We start from the raw sequence: 16505 nt of genomic DNA, 5'->3' as shown, positions 1-16505 counted from the left end.
TCTCTACCAAAAGACAAAAGAAGATCAGAGATCGTTTTAACGTTGACTCATTCTTAGAACCCCAGACTCTATACATACCTACATGAGGGAAAAGCACTAAGAAAGAGGTAGTTTTATTTTAATCTTGTTTACTTGACTGCCCTTCTTTTGTGTACACAGAACACTTTATTTTTCCTCATGCCTTCAGTGTATTTTCTAACTTGCAATCATTCTTTTTATTGCCAGCTTAAACTCAAGGCCCTGAACTTTAGCTCAGCTTTCTTGCCCTACCATGTAAGCCACAGTTACACTTCCATTTTTGTAGTTAACTGGAGATAAGAGTCTCACAGACCTTCCTGATCAGGCTGGCTTTGAACTTGGAACCTCAAAGCTCAGCCTATGAGGAGCTAGGGTTACAGGTGTGAGTACTATGATATGATAATATTTTTTCTGCTTTTCATTATTATGATCTTCATCAATAAACTAAAACAAATAAATACTCATTACCTGAGCATCTCTACTAGTTTAAGACAATGATAGTGTAAAGAGCCCATTAAGACTCAAGAGACTGTGGATCCCAGTGTGCATGCATTCCCTAAACATCAGTTGCTGGGGTCTAAGCAAAGAAATAGAACTTCCACATTATTCTGCATTTACTGGAAGACTGATACAAAACTCTATCAGGAACATCAAAGTTCAGTGTCTTCCTGCCTAGTACTGAACCTAGAACCCAGAGAACGTATTTTTACTTGTTTATCTGACTCCATTTGAATCACAGAAAGGGACAAAGGAAAGAATGAAATAAACCTCAGTAGACAAAACCCCCAACATGCTTAGCAATAGCCCATATGTAAATTGGCAGGTGGGTAAAATGACCTCCAACATGCTTAGCAATAGCCCACATGTAAATTAGCATGTGGGTAAAATGAAAGAAAATGATGAAATCAAAGCTTTGTGAAGAAAAAAATTCAGTCAAAAAAATCCTACACTCACCAATTAGAATAGAAACACATTTGTGTGTACGTGCTACAATGCTGTACAAATGTGACAGTGTTTTGTTCTGGCATCTTAAGACATGGATAGTTATTCCTCAGGCATTTGGAATGTCATTACAGAATATTATTCTGCTTCTTGGTGCTCAGATGACTTCTTGGGCTGAAATTATAGAAATTTCAAGAGATTGTAGTCAAGCAGCAATCAAGAATTAAGCATTTTGGGGGCTGGGAATGTACCTTAGTGGTAGAGTACTTGCCTAGCATGCATGAAGCCCTGGGTTCAATTCCTCAGTACCAAACAAACAGAAAAAGCCAGAAGTGGTCCTGTGGCTCAAGTGGTAGAGCGCTAGCCTTGAGCAAAAGAAGCTCAGGGACAGTGCCCTACCAAAAAAAAAAAAAAATTATTCATTTTCTTTCCCACACTAAATCATAGAAAATATAGAATACAAATCATCCAGTATAATCCAGGAAGTTCTATCAAGGATCAAACTTTTTCTACAATGTGAAAATGTTGATGGATCAAACACCAGTAACAATGCAGGCCAGGTCATAATGCAATAGGTAGAGTTGAGTAGAAAGGGGACGTATTTCAGACAGGTGGGGAGTGTGGCGAGTGCACGCTACGCAGCCCCTGCATCCCTGAGAGGGGAAGACAGCTCCACCATCCCCACAGCCACGCAGAGAGCCGCGACTGCACACCCACAGCCCTGCTGACTCCTGCAACAGCCAGGGGGAGGTGGGAACCCAGGATGTTTTACATGATGGTGATTGCAAATGTCTGTAAAACTTCAGCAAAATGAGTAAGCCAAACAAAATATATGTTTACAGATTAAGTTCACAGGAAGATAGCTTATGGTGTTATAAAACTTCATGTTAAAAAAAAATAGTAAAAATGAGGTAATACTTAAACCAGGCGCTGGTGGCTCACACCTATAATCCCAGCTACTCAGGAGGATGAGATCTAAGGATCTCGGTTTGAAGCCAGCCTGCTCAAGAAAGTCTATGAGACTTTTACCTTAAATTAATCACAGAAAATGCTTGAGTGATTCAGAGCTAACGTTGAACAAAAGGAGTTTAGGGATAGCACCCAGGCCCAGAGTTCAAGGCTAAGGACTGTCCTCCCCCCCTCCAGAGAGAGAGACAGAGAGACAGAGAATACTCAAAAAGCTGGATTATATATAGATATATAGATATATAGATATACACATATATACATAATGGTGTCATCAAAAATCACTGGGTTAAAAATAAAAATTCAATCAATGACACTGGTACATGAGAAAGAGAAAAGAAAGCCCTACTTCATTTCAAAATTAGTTCCAGATGGACTAGAAGAGTCACCAGTAAAAAATGAAACAATAATAAAGAGAATTATTCTCATCAGATCTCAGAATAAGACAAGGATCTTGGAATGGTAGAAGCCACGACCTTTTAGACACCAAAAAGTACACACAAGACCCAGCCTAACACGACAAACAAGGTAGGGGAAGAGGCAACCTGCGTATCAGGAGAGAAGTGAACGTTCTTAATCCATAAAGCACGGAGTTTTACTAAGTAATTCTTTGCACAAAGCACACGGCATTATTTCCATAAAAAGACAAGAAACACAAAAAAATTCCTAGCAGTTTGAATATTTAACTATGAACTGCCCATTTTTCTCAAGGGTATTAGAATTTTTTGCTTTAGTTAGGAAAGGGGAAAACTTTTTTTATATAGACTTTAAGATGACTTTAACATTTTTTCCCCCTCTTACCAATTTCCTAGGAAGAAAAAGTGAAAAGGTTTAGTTAGACTCAAGGTGTGAACATCAAGTGACATACAGTGTTCATCTGTAGATCCTCAGAACTTTCTCAGGGACCCCAACTCCTCCCTTTTTATTTAAAGACACGAGAAACAAGGCCCATACAGCAAGTCCAAAGCACTTGGGACACCGTTTAAAAAACAATCCTGTATGTCCAAACCACTCAGTGTTGTCATCTCTAATGGACAAACCCATTACGATAGAACTTTTCCCCCACTCCGGTAGGGGGCACAGTCTTCTTTCGCTCCTACACTTGAGGTCTTCAACTCCTGCTGGTATTCCAACAACCACACCCACCTCTCCCTCTGGCCTCCCCAGGGCTTTCTAAAGATGAGAATTTAGCTTTGCTTCCCAGAAAATGGAGCACGTGACTCCACTTTCAGCCTATGCCCAAGAGGCACTGGGGGGACACAGAGAACACTCACCGCCACCACATCACGCAAAGAGCAAACTGCTTTAAGGCACCTGTCCAGTCCCTCAGCATTATGAGACCAAAAGGATCATTAAGCCACTTGTGCTCAGGCCGTCACTCCTGATCACAGGATGCAGAGTGGACGAAAACCTGAGCAATTCTCGGGTGGTGAGCCATGAATGGAGAAATAAAATAATTACCAAGATGCATGCCAAGCTGTGTAACTAGACAAATATCAGCAAATTCTTAATTCTTACAAGAACTTCCTAAGGCAGATTCACCAGTCCCGTGTTACCAGCCAGGAAATTTAGGCTTAGAGGCAGTAAATAATTTGTCCCAAATCACACAGTCATCAAGGCTCTGAAAGAGAGCAAAAGCCAACCACAATCACATCTTCCTGAAAGCTCTCCTCTGCTAGTTTGCCTCAAACTTCTCCAGATCACGGTCTCCAGAATAGAATAGAATTATATAGGCAAGCCACCGCACCGCTTTCCCTGCCCCCGGTAGAATGTTACTTTTTAGTAAAAGTTTATTTATTAAAGACAGAGGAGGTGGCTCAAGCTGTAATCCTAGATACCTAGGAGGGAGAGATCATGATTCAAGACCAACCAGGGCATACAAGTTCACCAGACTCCGTTTTAACCAAGGCTAGCTATTGCTAGTTTATTTCTTAGACATAATACAAAAGAAGTCTGGGTTGAAAAGTCTGGTGATGGAAATAAGGTGATACATAATTATATATAAGTTGAGCTTTTTCTTCAACCAGAACAGATATGTCTAAAAAGCAATTTTAAATGTTCCACTATACCTGTTAGGTCATATTCGGTGCTTTTTGTGTATGTATCTATTTGTTGGTACTGAAGTCTGAACTCAGTGCCTTAAGCTTGCTAGATAGGTGCTCTGCCATTTGAAACCCACCCCAAATCCTCTTAGCTTAAGTTCTTTTTCAGACAGAAACTCACTTTTGTTGTTGTTGTTGTTGTTAGTCATAAGGCCTGAACTCTGGGCCTGGGCGCTGTCCCTCAGCTCTTCAACTCAAGGCTAGCACTCTACCGCTTAAGCCACAGTGCCACTTCCCTCTTTTTCTGCTTATGTGGTGCTGAGGAATCAAACCCAGGGCCTCATACATGCAAAGCAAGCGCTCTACCATTGAGCCACCTTCCCAGCCCAGAGAATCTCACTTTTATTTATTTATTTATTTACTTACTTACTTACGGCTTAGGTCTAGCCTCCTGATTCTCCTAACAATGCTTCCCAAGTAGCTGGGATCACAGGGTATGCCACCATACTCAGCTTAGTGACTCAGAAAGGGATCTTGCTAACCTTTTGTCCAGGCTGATCCTTCCTATCTCAGCTCTCCAGAGTAGCTGGGATTAAGAGACCAGAGTCACGGCACCCAGCTTATGTTACTCCATGTGGTTGGTGCATATTTGCTTTCTGTGGCTAACTCAGCCTCTAAGGAGTAACGGTTGTATGAGTGTCGTGTGACAATGGGAAATAATGTCAACCTCCCCAGGATGAGAAAGAATGGGGGGAGGGGTGGTGTCAGAAACAACGCAGGCCTCAAAGAAATCTCCACATAGCAGGTGACACCATACAGAACATCGTGTGTCCAGTGATGGCAAATAGTGTTTACAGAGAGATGAGAGTCCGGCATGCACAGAGGGAAAGGCAGCAGCATCTACCAATCAGAGAGAGGTAGGGGATGGACCAAGCAGATGTGACTCAAAAAGGGCATCTTCCAACAGATCAAGGAGAGTGCTATGGGTTGTTTTTTTAAATCCACTTTATGCAAACTACCTAGCCGCTTAGATCACAACTAACCATATGACTGGGCTTCTGGAAATGGACAAAGGGAGACCTGAGAGAGCTTCTGTAGAAAGGCAAAGGAGCTGGGGAAAGAAAAAAGGAGAAGAAGAAGGAGAAGATAAAAATGTTACCAGTGGTAGCTGAAAATTCTCATACTGTCAGTTTTTCCTTCTTTTCTAGTACTTTCTTTTTTAAATCTTCACATGAAAATTGTTTTACACTGTTTTTCAAAATGCTCTTTAAGAGAGTAAAGTTCTTTTTAAGTATCGCATGTTAATAGTGTGTGCTTGCAAATAGGACTGGATGTTTAAGAAGCACAGAGAAAATAAATATCCAAACTCTCGTTTCTTACAGAAATATCAAATACGTTATTTACTAGACACACACTCTATATTAAGGCAGGGTGGAGGATGGCAGAAAATAAAGCACAGACTTTTACATGTGTGTATGTATTGTTGCTACTGTACTTGGGTTTGACCTCAAGGCTTCACACTTGCTAGGCAGGCACTCAACCACTTGAAGCAATATACCAGACCTTTTTGCAACTATTTTTTGCAGGGATGGTACTGGGGTTTTTAATTCAGTACCTCAAAATTGCTAGGCAGGTGCTCTAACACCTATCTAATGGAAAAGAGAGATGTTTGCATATTGTGACATAATACAGATAATCTAAACCACTTACTCTAAGATTTATTTTGATGTATGAGGAACATCAGTTTTAAAAAGGCATCTTGTTGGGTGCCAGGGGCTCATGTATGTAATCCTAACTCCTTTGATGGTTGAAAAGAGGAGATCAGCAGTTCTAGGCCAGCCCATGCAGAAAAGATGGGAGACTTCTTCTGCACAGAAGAAAGCTGGACATGCACCTGTAATACTACTCATAATAGAAAGTAGGTGATTCAGGGTCAGGCATGTGCCCAGGTTGGAAGGGAGACCTTATTCTAAATACTAAAAGTGGAAATCAAGGTTGGAGGCATGGTTCAGAGGTACTGTACCAGGCTAGGCTAGCAACTCAAACCCCAGTACTTAAAAAGAAAAAAAAGTTCCAGTGTCTCATATTTGTAATCATAACTATTTAGGAGGTGGAGATTAGAGGATCACGGTTTGAAGAAGCCAGCCTTGGCAGACAAGTCTGAATATTGTATTGCAAGTTAACCAGCAAAATGCCAGGCTGGAGAGATGGCTTAAGTGGTAGAGCCAACCAAGACAAGCCAATCAAAACTCAAGGCCCTTGAATTCAAGCCTTGATACCTACACAAAAGAAGCAAGGCTTCTTCCTGGATCCACAAGGTGAAAGCAACAGTTCATATGACAGTCATCGGATCTACTGCACTGAACCAGAGTGTGGGATAAAGCATTCATAAACTTGAAGGCACAAAAGCAATAAAGATACCACAAAATCGGACACTGACATAGAATCTGACCACAGGACAGATCAAGGCCCAGACTAAAATACTAAAATCATTTCTCATTTGAAAATGACAATTTACTTGGCTAACAAACATAAAAGTAACCATAACAGTAGATTCCAGGTTAAGTGTGAGGACAGGAAGGAGTTACTAGGAAGTTCTACTAAAGGCTACCGTTAAGGCAAGAATATATAAAAACAAGCAGTGTAGGTGTGAAATAAAAAGATCTATGTATTAAACTGCATTCACTTTTCAATCACATAATGCAATCTCTGCCCTTCCCCACCAGGATCCAAATGAAGTAAGAAATTAATATTGTATTCATACAGTACCTGCCAAGAAAACATTTAAACATGTGCCTATACATTCAAGCTCTGAAACAGCTTAAGGAGCTACAATCATAAAACTTCAAAACAGAGTGGTGAGGTCCACTCTGATTTATAGAGAAAGCCAGAAATTTCCCTGAGGCCACAAAGGTAGCATGTTCTGCTGCAAAACCAGAGCCAGTGCAGCTACCACAGCTGGGCAGAAGTGGAGGGAAGGGAGTGAGGCTTCAGGCTGACACCCACCAACACATGCACCATCAACCTCCATACCGTCCTTCATTACAACACTAAAACATTACACCAAGCAAGGAAGTGCCAAGTCCTCCAGCTAATGGCTTGAAGGAGAATGGATTCTGGAAATCGCAACTAAAAAGCTGGAACGCTTTGGACCCATCTGTGTAGTTACAGCTCTTGAGACCACAAAGTTTATTGGTACCAAGGGATTTTAGCAGTTTCTTTTAGGAAGGAAAAGAGAAAGAACCTCATTTCCCAGGCATGTAGGGGGAGAAAGTTACAAATCTCATCTAAAAACTCTCTTCCCTAAACTCCTGTTTTTATTCTCTTCTCCTTGGGCCAAGCCAAAGACTGTCAACACCACACTAATGTGACTTATTCTCCCCTACTTACATAGAAAAGGTTCAGGAAAGAGTGCTAGAAACTGGGATCATTCCAAAGCTCAGATCATAAACTTCAGAAACTGCTAAATATACCCCAGGCTCCTGTGGCAAAGTTGCCCTATTATTCCCGGAAATCCTGGCTAAATCGTAGACCCTTGAGTGAAAGGCTAGGGGTTTCTTTTCTCTGAATATTCTAGCACAATACGAAACAATACACTATATAGAACAACAATGGCACGTAGAAGCTCAGTAAATCTTTCTTAAATGGAAGGAAATTTCATCCCAATCCCATTCTTCCTAATTTCAACAGCATCCTGATGTCTCTCATGTTAAGCCTAGAATGTCACACTCTGGCATAAGGCAGAGATATCCAGCGAAGTGAACCATCCTCCCAACAGCGATCAGACCCCTCAAATCCTGGTAAATGCGATGCTCATTTATAGTTATTTATTTAAACTCTATATGGAAAGGTCTAGCCAAGAAGATTACTCGTGGTTTTACTACCCGATCCAGGTGCTTTTGTTTTTCTGTTTTCAATTTCATCTCCCCAAAGGGGACGAGGCACATTGCAAACACACAACAACAGATGGCTCCCCCCAGCATCTCCGTCAAAGCTGCCAAGAGTGAATAAAGCGTACCCAGACGTGGCAGTGTGTTCTGCTGACAAGGGTGCGCAAATGAAACACAAACCTTTACTGCTCCAAGTTGCTCTTTTCTGAATTTTTCCAAGGGTTTAATCAGGGTTTCTGTTACACTTAACGCCTAGAGAACGAGAGTGACAACAGAGAGCACAGCGTTAGGATTCCAGAAAAGGAAAAAAAAAATAAGCACCTCATTTCCCTCTCCCACCCCCACCCAGAAATAAAATGAGCAACAGATTTATCTCTCTCTGCCAATGCACCAATTAAAACACTTCACTGCTTACTAAAGCTCTAGAACTTGGTAAATATTTTGGAGGAAGAGGAGGCGGGGCAGCTGGCCAAGGCACCACAGCCAGCTCCCCTGTGAAAGAGCACTGGGGTTGTCTTTAAGCAACAAAGGGTCTATCACATTCACCAACAGAACACTTCTGTTTGGGGCCTTTTTGTTCCACCTCCTCCTCAGACATTTAAAAGTCAATTACATTCCTTTATTGGTAATCAGACTACATTAAGAAAAGACTAGGATTGTGGCTACCCTTTTAAACTAAGGACTTTGCCCCTCCATGCGGCAAATTCCTCCTAAGGATATTAGGTACAAAAGCAAGGAAAGGTCAGTCACTGGAAGCTCCAAAGTACTAGGGTGTGCTGGCAAAGACCACAGCATGGAGGGGAGCCAGGACAGGGTCTCTGGCAAATTTCAACCACAACTGTGTTTACTACATACACTGGAAATCTTCTGCCAGATGCCAATAGTTCACATCTGTAAGCCTAGCTATTCAGGAGGGTGAGCTCTGAGGATCATGATTCAAAGCCAGCCCAGACAGAAAGTCCATGAGACTCTTATCAATTATTAACCACCAAAAACCTAGACATGAAGCTCAGGAACAATGTCCATGCCCTAAGTTCAGGCACCAGAACCTCACAGAAGGAAAAAAATAAAATAAAAAGGAGATTAACACTAGGCTAGCATGTAAGAGCTTTCTCAGCTTTGATTTGCAAGGGATCCGAAATATGCAGATTTGTGTGGGTGGGGCTCAAAATATAAGAATATATATTCCATTTTTTTTTAACAAAGCCTTCAGAATAGCTCCTCTCCCCCTAAAAGTCTAAGCTTAAAAGTAGAAGAAGAAAAAAAAGGTTAGACGATTCAGAAAGAAATACGCTGGGATCAACTCCAGGCTTCCCCTCCTTGTAGGCAAGTGCACTACCAGCAAGCTGTATCCCAACCCTTAGGAAAGGATGCTTAATTAAACCAAATGATTCCTTACCATGTGTCACTCTAACAGGCATTGCTCACACTGTAAAGCAGCGAACACTGAAAATAAGAGACTGTGCCTGTGGGCAAGATGCTTGGAGTTTGCACCCCCTTCCCGCAGGGTTATTCAGCTGAGGCCACAGTAACAAGTAGACAGGGGAAAGGGATCACATTCAAACTATGCTCATTTTATCCTCTCTACTCCCCGTGAGACCACATGACCTACAGTAGCAAACCAGAGTCCCACATACTACAGAGCAGGGCAGGACACCCCAACGACATGAGGTCTCGTACATGAAGACAAGCATGTGTCATCTCCAAACCTTCTAGATGTGGGTCTAGCCTACTCCTGTTAGCGAAAAAACAGACACGTGAAACATCTTCCAGAGAGGTTGGGAGCTCAGAAATGAAGTTGGCTCAGTGTGACCCCCAGGCACAAAGAGGCTGATAGCTGCTCCAAGTCACGGAATAAAGGGTCAGGGACTCAAAAATGCCACACAAGTCTGAGGCCACGTTTAAGCACCATACATGGTACACAGCAATGAAAGTGACAAATGGGTATTTCGCTATTCAAAACAGCTCTTAACAAGCTCTGTTTTAAGAAGTAAGTGTTGGCAAGCATCTGAAGTGCCAGGTGATGAGGAAATGAGAATGTAACAGAACCCAGCCACCTCCCCTCACAGACCTTACTGTTAGTAGCAGAAACACAGTGGGCATTTCTAATACCACCTTCCAGAAAGGAAAGGTAGGGCTCCGGGAAGGAATTTTGTGAGAGCAGGCAGGAGGAGGAACATGCTCAATAAGAACTGCATCAAAGCACTGATGAAGAACCAAAAAAGGAGAAGCTCTGGGGAAGGTAGTACTAAAGCCTGACAGCAGAGGCAAAGAAACAAGGTGAGAGGAATTCATGTACTATAGCAAACATCAAATAGAAATACAGCTGGGAGCCGAGTGCAGGCGGCTCATGCCTGTAATCCTAGCTACTCAGGAAGCTGAGATCTGAGGATTGTGGTTCAAAGCCAGCCCAGGTAGGAATGTCCGTGAGACTCTTATCTCCAAAAAAACGACCAGAAAACCGGAAGTGGCGCTGTGGCTCAAGTGGTAGAGCACTCACCTTGAGCTGAAGAGCTGTCCCTCAGCTAATAGACCCTTGAAGGGTCTATTAGGACTCAAGCCTCTCCTACTTTTGCTTTCCAGTTACGAGGCCCAGAGTTACCCAGGCCCAGAGTTCAAGCCCCACGACCGACAAAAAAAGGAAAAGGAAGAAAGAAATACAGGTGGGGCAGAAGAAGCAGTGAAGGAAATAGAAAGGAATGCGTGATGGAGGGGAACCAGAATATACTAGGCCAGATAGAAGATAAAGGCCTGGAGACAGGTTGCATTCTATTTTGGGTTTGATAAAAGGTAACAAGAACTTTTAAAGGGGAAACTGACATAATGATGCATAGAGCTTTTAAAGATTACTCTAGCTGCTCAAAAAAAAATAAAAAAAGAGGTTAGAGGTTCAGAAAATTGAAAGAAGAAACTCTTATTGGAAGCTTCCAGCATGGCATGGGCAGGGGAGTAAAAGTGGCTCAGGGGAAAGTAGTGAAAACAGAAATGAAGAGAAGTAGATATACTTTAGGTCGATCTATTTAAGTTTGCAAATGGACTGGAAGTGATGGGTAACAGACTGGATGTAGAGATGGTGGAGATTCCCAAAAGCACTCTGGATTTCCGGATGAGCTAGTGCCTACATAAGAATATTGTCATGGCATGGGTTGCAAATATAGTTACAGGCCTGTGGCACTACTGAGGGGTGACAGGAACTCTGGGAAGTGGGGCCAGGCTGGATGAAGTTAGCACATGGGGGAGGGGGAGGGACTGGCCCTTGAAGGGTCTATTAGGACTCAAGCTCCGCCTACTTTTGCTTTCCAGTTACCATAGGTGAGCAGCTGTTCAGGCCCCAAAGCAACAGAGCCAAGAGACCATGGCCTGAAACATCCACAAGATGGTAAAATATGTGAACAGGTTATTGGATGAATGAGGAGGGTTAGCCGTGTGAGCTTCAGGGACGTCAAAGAAGAGATGAGGGGTCTGGGAAGGTGGCTCAGTGGTAGAGTGCTTGCCTTGCATGCACGAGGCCCTGGGTTCGATTCCTCAGCACCACATAAACAGAAAAGGCCGGAAATGGCACTGTGGCTCAAGTGGTAGAGCACTAGCCTTGAGCTGAAGAGCTGACAGAGCCCAGGCCCAGAGTTCAAGACCCACGACCAACCAAAAAAAAAAAAGAAGAGATGAGACATTTGCAATATCCATGGAAAGGTAGGAAAGAAGGCCAGCGGGGAGTCCGGTGAAAACTGGAGGTTGAGAAGAAGATTCAGGGGGAACAACTTCCCTGAGGGAGGGGAATCACCGCAGGGTCAGGAACAGTCCCGGGAGGACTGCTGAGGGAGTGGGAGGCAGCGGAAGAGCTGCGTGTTTATAAGATGGAAGAGGAGTGTGTAATGGTTTGAACACTAAAATGTGGGAAGCCAGGGGAATGCTGCCCATGCACGGAGACTTCATGTGAAGTACAAAGCAAGGCCAATGTCAAGAGAATCTAGGCTTGAGGAAAAATTTAAAGAGGAAGGAGAATGAAGGAAAGAATCACCAGAGAACCTAGAAAGTTCCTGGACAGGGATAAAAGTCTCATTAGAGAGATGAGTCAGGATTGCCATTTGCTTTGGATGGGATTTTCTCCATCAATGAAGGGAGAAGGTAGAGGTGAGGATTACCTCAGATGAGAGCATTTCCCACAGACGAAAACACATCAGCAGACATGACCAGACATGTGCGGTGCTGGTGAACTGCACAGATCCTTAGGTACAAAGGAAGAAACTCCTAGGGAAGAGAAGGTATCATGACAAAGTTCTTGTAGAGCTGAGCCTGGAACCAGGGAAAAGAGTTCTCCAGGCAAAGACTCAAATCAAGGCCCTCTGTGCAGAGAAGGGAAAATAGCAATTTCAGGGCCTAGAATTACAAGCAGTTCGGTGTCAAAGAAGCAAGAGAGAAAGTGAGGGAGGATCACAGGAGGAGGCTACAGAGGTCAGATGGCCTCTTCTAGCTGTTTCCATGGGACCTCAGAAACACTCAAAATATGCTAGATGCCAGCACCCATTCATGCTAGCATGAGTAATATGGACACAGGAAAACCTAAAATGAGAGTTTAAATCCTATACTCTGGAGGAAACACATTCCTTCACACAAACAACAGACCCAGAGATCACACACGAGCAATTTCAGGTCACTAGATTCATTCTTCACTTGGAGATTTCACTGGAGGGACTATTTATTTGCCTTATCCCAGCGGACAAACACTAGCCTAGGAAGAGACTCTAAGGGTCTCACTCTCTTGCTGTCTACAAGTCAGAATATTAACTTCCAAACAAGGGAAAAAGTGAGAGGGGACCATATATCCACTCCTCCAGCTAAAACATTTTAATTAAAAATATTTTTTAAAGCTCCAAAATCATTATAGCTTTCCTTTTTTAAAAAAGTCTGTTTTGTAACTCTGGAACAGAGCCTAAAAGATTCTATTTAAGAACAAAATAACGAAGCAGCCACTAAAGTGTTTTTGGTAAGGCAATGTTGGCTGAGCAACAAGAATTGTTTTCTTCTTTTCCTCAAAATAGAATGAAGAGACCCAATGGAATCTTCAGTTCCTTTTACAATTTCACAGAAATATTATACACTGTTTGTTAATAGTGTTCCTGTGGTAAGTCTTTTAAAATCAGATTTTGAAAGAGCAGATACAGAATGTAACTTTATAACCACACATTAAAAATTATATAGCCATATTCTTCCCATTAAATACTTGCAAAAGAAAAATCCCAAATTCCTTTGCTTATAAGCCTTGGAAGGAGTTTTGGGTAGTCTTTCTCTGAATCAAACATAAAACCTGCTCAACAAACTGCTCTCTCCCTAGTGCAGAAGACAGTGATTTTTTTTTCTATAAAAGGCCAAATGACAATTTGCTTCATGAGGCCTCAAGTCCACTACGGTAACACAGAGCAGCCATACTTAGTATAAGAAGAAATGGGCACAGCAATGCTCTGATAAAACTGAACAAACACAAAAGCAAGGTAGAGTCTGGTCCCTGGGTCACAGTTTACCAAACACTAGCTGAATTGCCTTGAGTTATCACAGCAGAAAGGTTCTGCTTACTTTTGTCTTCTACTTTTGCAGAGAACGTATTTCATACATTTGCAGCTGACCAAAGAGGATGAGGGAAAGTAGAAAGTTGGAGAGAATCACAGTTCCTGTAGTTCTCACACTGAAAAGAGGGACTTGAAGAATGATGGCCTGGAGTTTGCCGCTATGGGCAAGCCGCTGGGCGTTGGTGTTGAAACTGCTCGTCAGCAGGATGTCTTAACAGTTTAGAAATGGGGTTGGATTTAGTCATGAGTCTGAAGCTCCTAAACTTTTTAGTTGACTGAAAGTTCAGCATGAGCGAGAAGAACCACTTCCAGAAGAAAATGAACACATACCCAGATTATCCAGACTGCTCAAATGCACACAAGAGAGCATCATCAGATCAGAATTCATCCAATAGTAAGGTGACCCCATTTCAAAGAGACATTTCTAACTAGGGTAAAGAAAGCAATGTGATCAGAATGGTAAAAGATTTGGAAGGCAGAGGAAATAAAACCAAGTACTTAGTGGGAATAGAGAAGAGAACCTGTAAAAAAAAATTGTCTTTCAATACCTAAGTATAATGTGAGAGAAGAAAAAAAATCATTTTGATTTGTTCAAAGTAGGCAAAAACATATCCAACCAGCAGAAGCTTCAAAGCTGATTTGGACCCACTGTCCGATCCACTGCAACAGAGGGGTTGGGAAGGTGGCTTAGTGGTAGAGTGCTTGCTTAGCATGCATGAAGTACTGGGTTCGATTCCTCAGTACCACATGAACAGAAAAGGCCAGAAGTAATGCTGTGGTTAAAGTGGTAAAGTGTTAGCCTTGAGCAAAAGAAGCTGAGGGACAGTGTCCAGCAGTGCCCAGGCCCTGAGTTCAAGTCCCAGGACTGGCAAAAAAAGAAAGAAAAAACTGTAACAGATAGGCTAAGTTCCAGGACCTAACATCTATAATCCTATCTACTCAAAAGGCTGAGAGTTGAGGATCGCAGTTTGAAGCTAGCCTGGGCAGCAAAGTCTGTAAGACACTTACTTTCAATAAACTACTAAAAAAAAAAAAGCCAGCAGTGGAACTGTGGCTCACCTGGTAGAGTGTCAGCCTTAAGCAAAAGCAGCTCAGGGATGGCATCTTGGCCCTTAGTTCAAGCACTAGGACCAGCACCAAAAACATAAGAATTTCCTCCACACTGGAGATCAAAGACAAAGTTGTGATGATGGAAATTATAAAAGAGGTCTTTGGGCCAGATACCACATTCAATAAAAATAAAACAAAGTATGTATAGTTACATCCTGTGTCAGCCTAGGTACAACAGCCAATAGGTTGGTCCTTTCAAATTACTATATACCAAGGACAGGACTGACTAAGGAGACAGAGGGATTCTGTCCATTCTTCATGGCCCTTATTATTTTAAGCCTAGATTCCAAGTGGTTTTGACCCCCAAAGGAATGCATAAGCTGAGAGCAAAAGAGAATTCCAGCTGTTTTCTCTCATGACCTTCCAGATCCCTCCCATGTCATTGCACCAAGGGGAAAACTCCACCTCCCAAATAGCAGCAAAGGAACAATACAACAAAGACACAGCCCTTATTTTTCTGTGTATCACAACTTAAAGAAAGGAAGCCAATGATCTATCACCTATTTCTGAACATAATGAATGCTTTCCCACAAATGTTCCCTTAAAAAAAAAGAGGGGAACTTGCTTTATATTAAGAGTCTTACTGAGCCGGACATGGGTGGCTCACGCCTATAATCCTAGCTACTCAGAAGGCTGAGATCTGAGGATCGAGGTTCAAAGCCAGCCCTGACACAAAAGTCCATGAGACTCTTATCTTCAATAAACCGCTCAGAAAATGGGAAGTGGCGCTGTGGCTCAAGTAGTAGAGCACTCACCTTGAGCTGAAGAGCTGAGAGACAGCTCCCAGGCCCAGAAAAAAAGGTCTTACTGAATCTTCAAGGAGTATATCTTCTGATCAAAGAACTGTTCAAGGAATCATAGCCCAAAACAATGCTTATCACATCCAGTTTCAGGTACTCAGAGATTACAAATAGGACTGGGCTACAAAAGAATAACAAACTAAACACCAAACAACAAGCAAAAAGTAAAGATTTATTTAATTCTGAAATTGCCTTTGAACCACAATCCTCTAGATCTCAGCCTCCCAAACTGCTAAGTCACTGAAGAACAGCTGAGATAACATTTTTTAATGAAGTGTAAGAGGTAACATCACAGCCAGAGTTCCATTAACCATATGCTCCCATCCACGGCATTAATTTCAAAGCAAATGCTCCAGAATAAAAATGAAATAAAGTAAGAAAGAATGGTGACCAGCGACTTCCAGGGACAACAATTCAATTCTACCAACAGCCACGAGAGGGAGGGGTGTTGGTGAGGCAGACTCCTTCCTAACCCTTGCGAGTGGTAACTTCAAGACAGGTCTGTGACGATGCCACTCCAAGCATCCTTTCTGCTTCTAATACGACTACAACTCATCCATGCATGGTGGTACACAGCTGTAATGCCAGCACTCTGGAGATTAACGCCAGAGGCTTGAGAGTTCAAGACCAGTCTCCTGCACAGTTCAAGCCACCTAGAAGTCTTTAGTACACTGCCTTGCTATTTACTCAGAAAAGCTAGAGCCTAATGAAGAAACCAGACTAATAAAGAATTAATAGTGTCTAAATTTCATAGCCTTACAAAGGGTCTTCACAAAATGCTTTCAAAATGCTTTCAGTACTAGCCTTGTCAATACTCCTACACATTTTTCCCATTTGGTCAATTCATTATTAACTAACTTGAATATTGTCCACTCAAGCTCATTTTTCGATACTTCTCCATCCAGCCAGCTATTCCCCTTACTATATCTTCCGTTGTTCTAAATTTGGGTTTTAACAAGATAAAAGTGGCTACTGAAGTCTTTTTGAAAACAGGTAGACTATAAAAGAACAAAGTCAGAAGACTAACACTGATAGTGAATCTTGATTTTAAAAAAATCCCTCCACAGGGGCTGGGAAGGTGGCTCAGTGGTAGAGCGCTTGCCTTGCAAGCCTGAGGCCCTGGGTTCGATTCCTCAGAACCACATAAGCAAAAAGAAAAAATCCAGAAGTGGC

General features: G+C 42.3%; 1 protein-coding gene across 2 annotated transcripts in view; it reads right to left on the bottom strand.

Moving 5' to 3' along the window:
• Positions 1-16505, bottom strand: part of Arhgap10 (Rho GTPase activating protein 10) — a 213656-nt gene that overhangs the window by 129445 nt on the left and 67706 nt on the right. For both annotated transcript variants that reach the window (XM_070022178.1, XM_070022177.1), the window contains exon 4: positions 8039-8110. In XM_070022178.1, the coding sequence (XP_069878279.1) occupies positions 8039-8110 (72 nt within the window). The remainder of the gene's footprint in view (positions 1-8038; positions 8111-16505) is intronic.

This window comes from Dipodomys merriami, unplaced genomic scaffold, assembly GCF_024711535.1.
Source record: "Dipodomys merriami isolate MVZ:Mamm:240054 unplaced genomic scaffold, mDipMer1.0.p SCAF_15, whole genome shotgun sequence".
Lineage (NCBI taxonomy): Eukaryota > Metazoa > Chordata > Mammalia > Rodentia > Heteromyidae > Dipodomys > Dipodomys merriami.
This window is presented reverse-complemented; position numbering and strand designations above follow the sequence as displayed.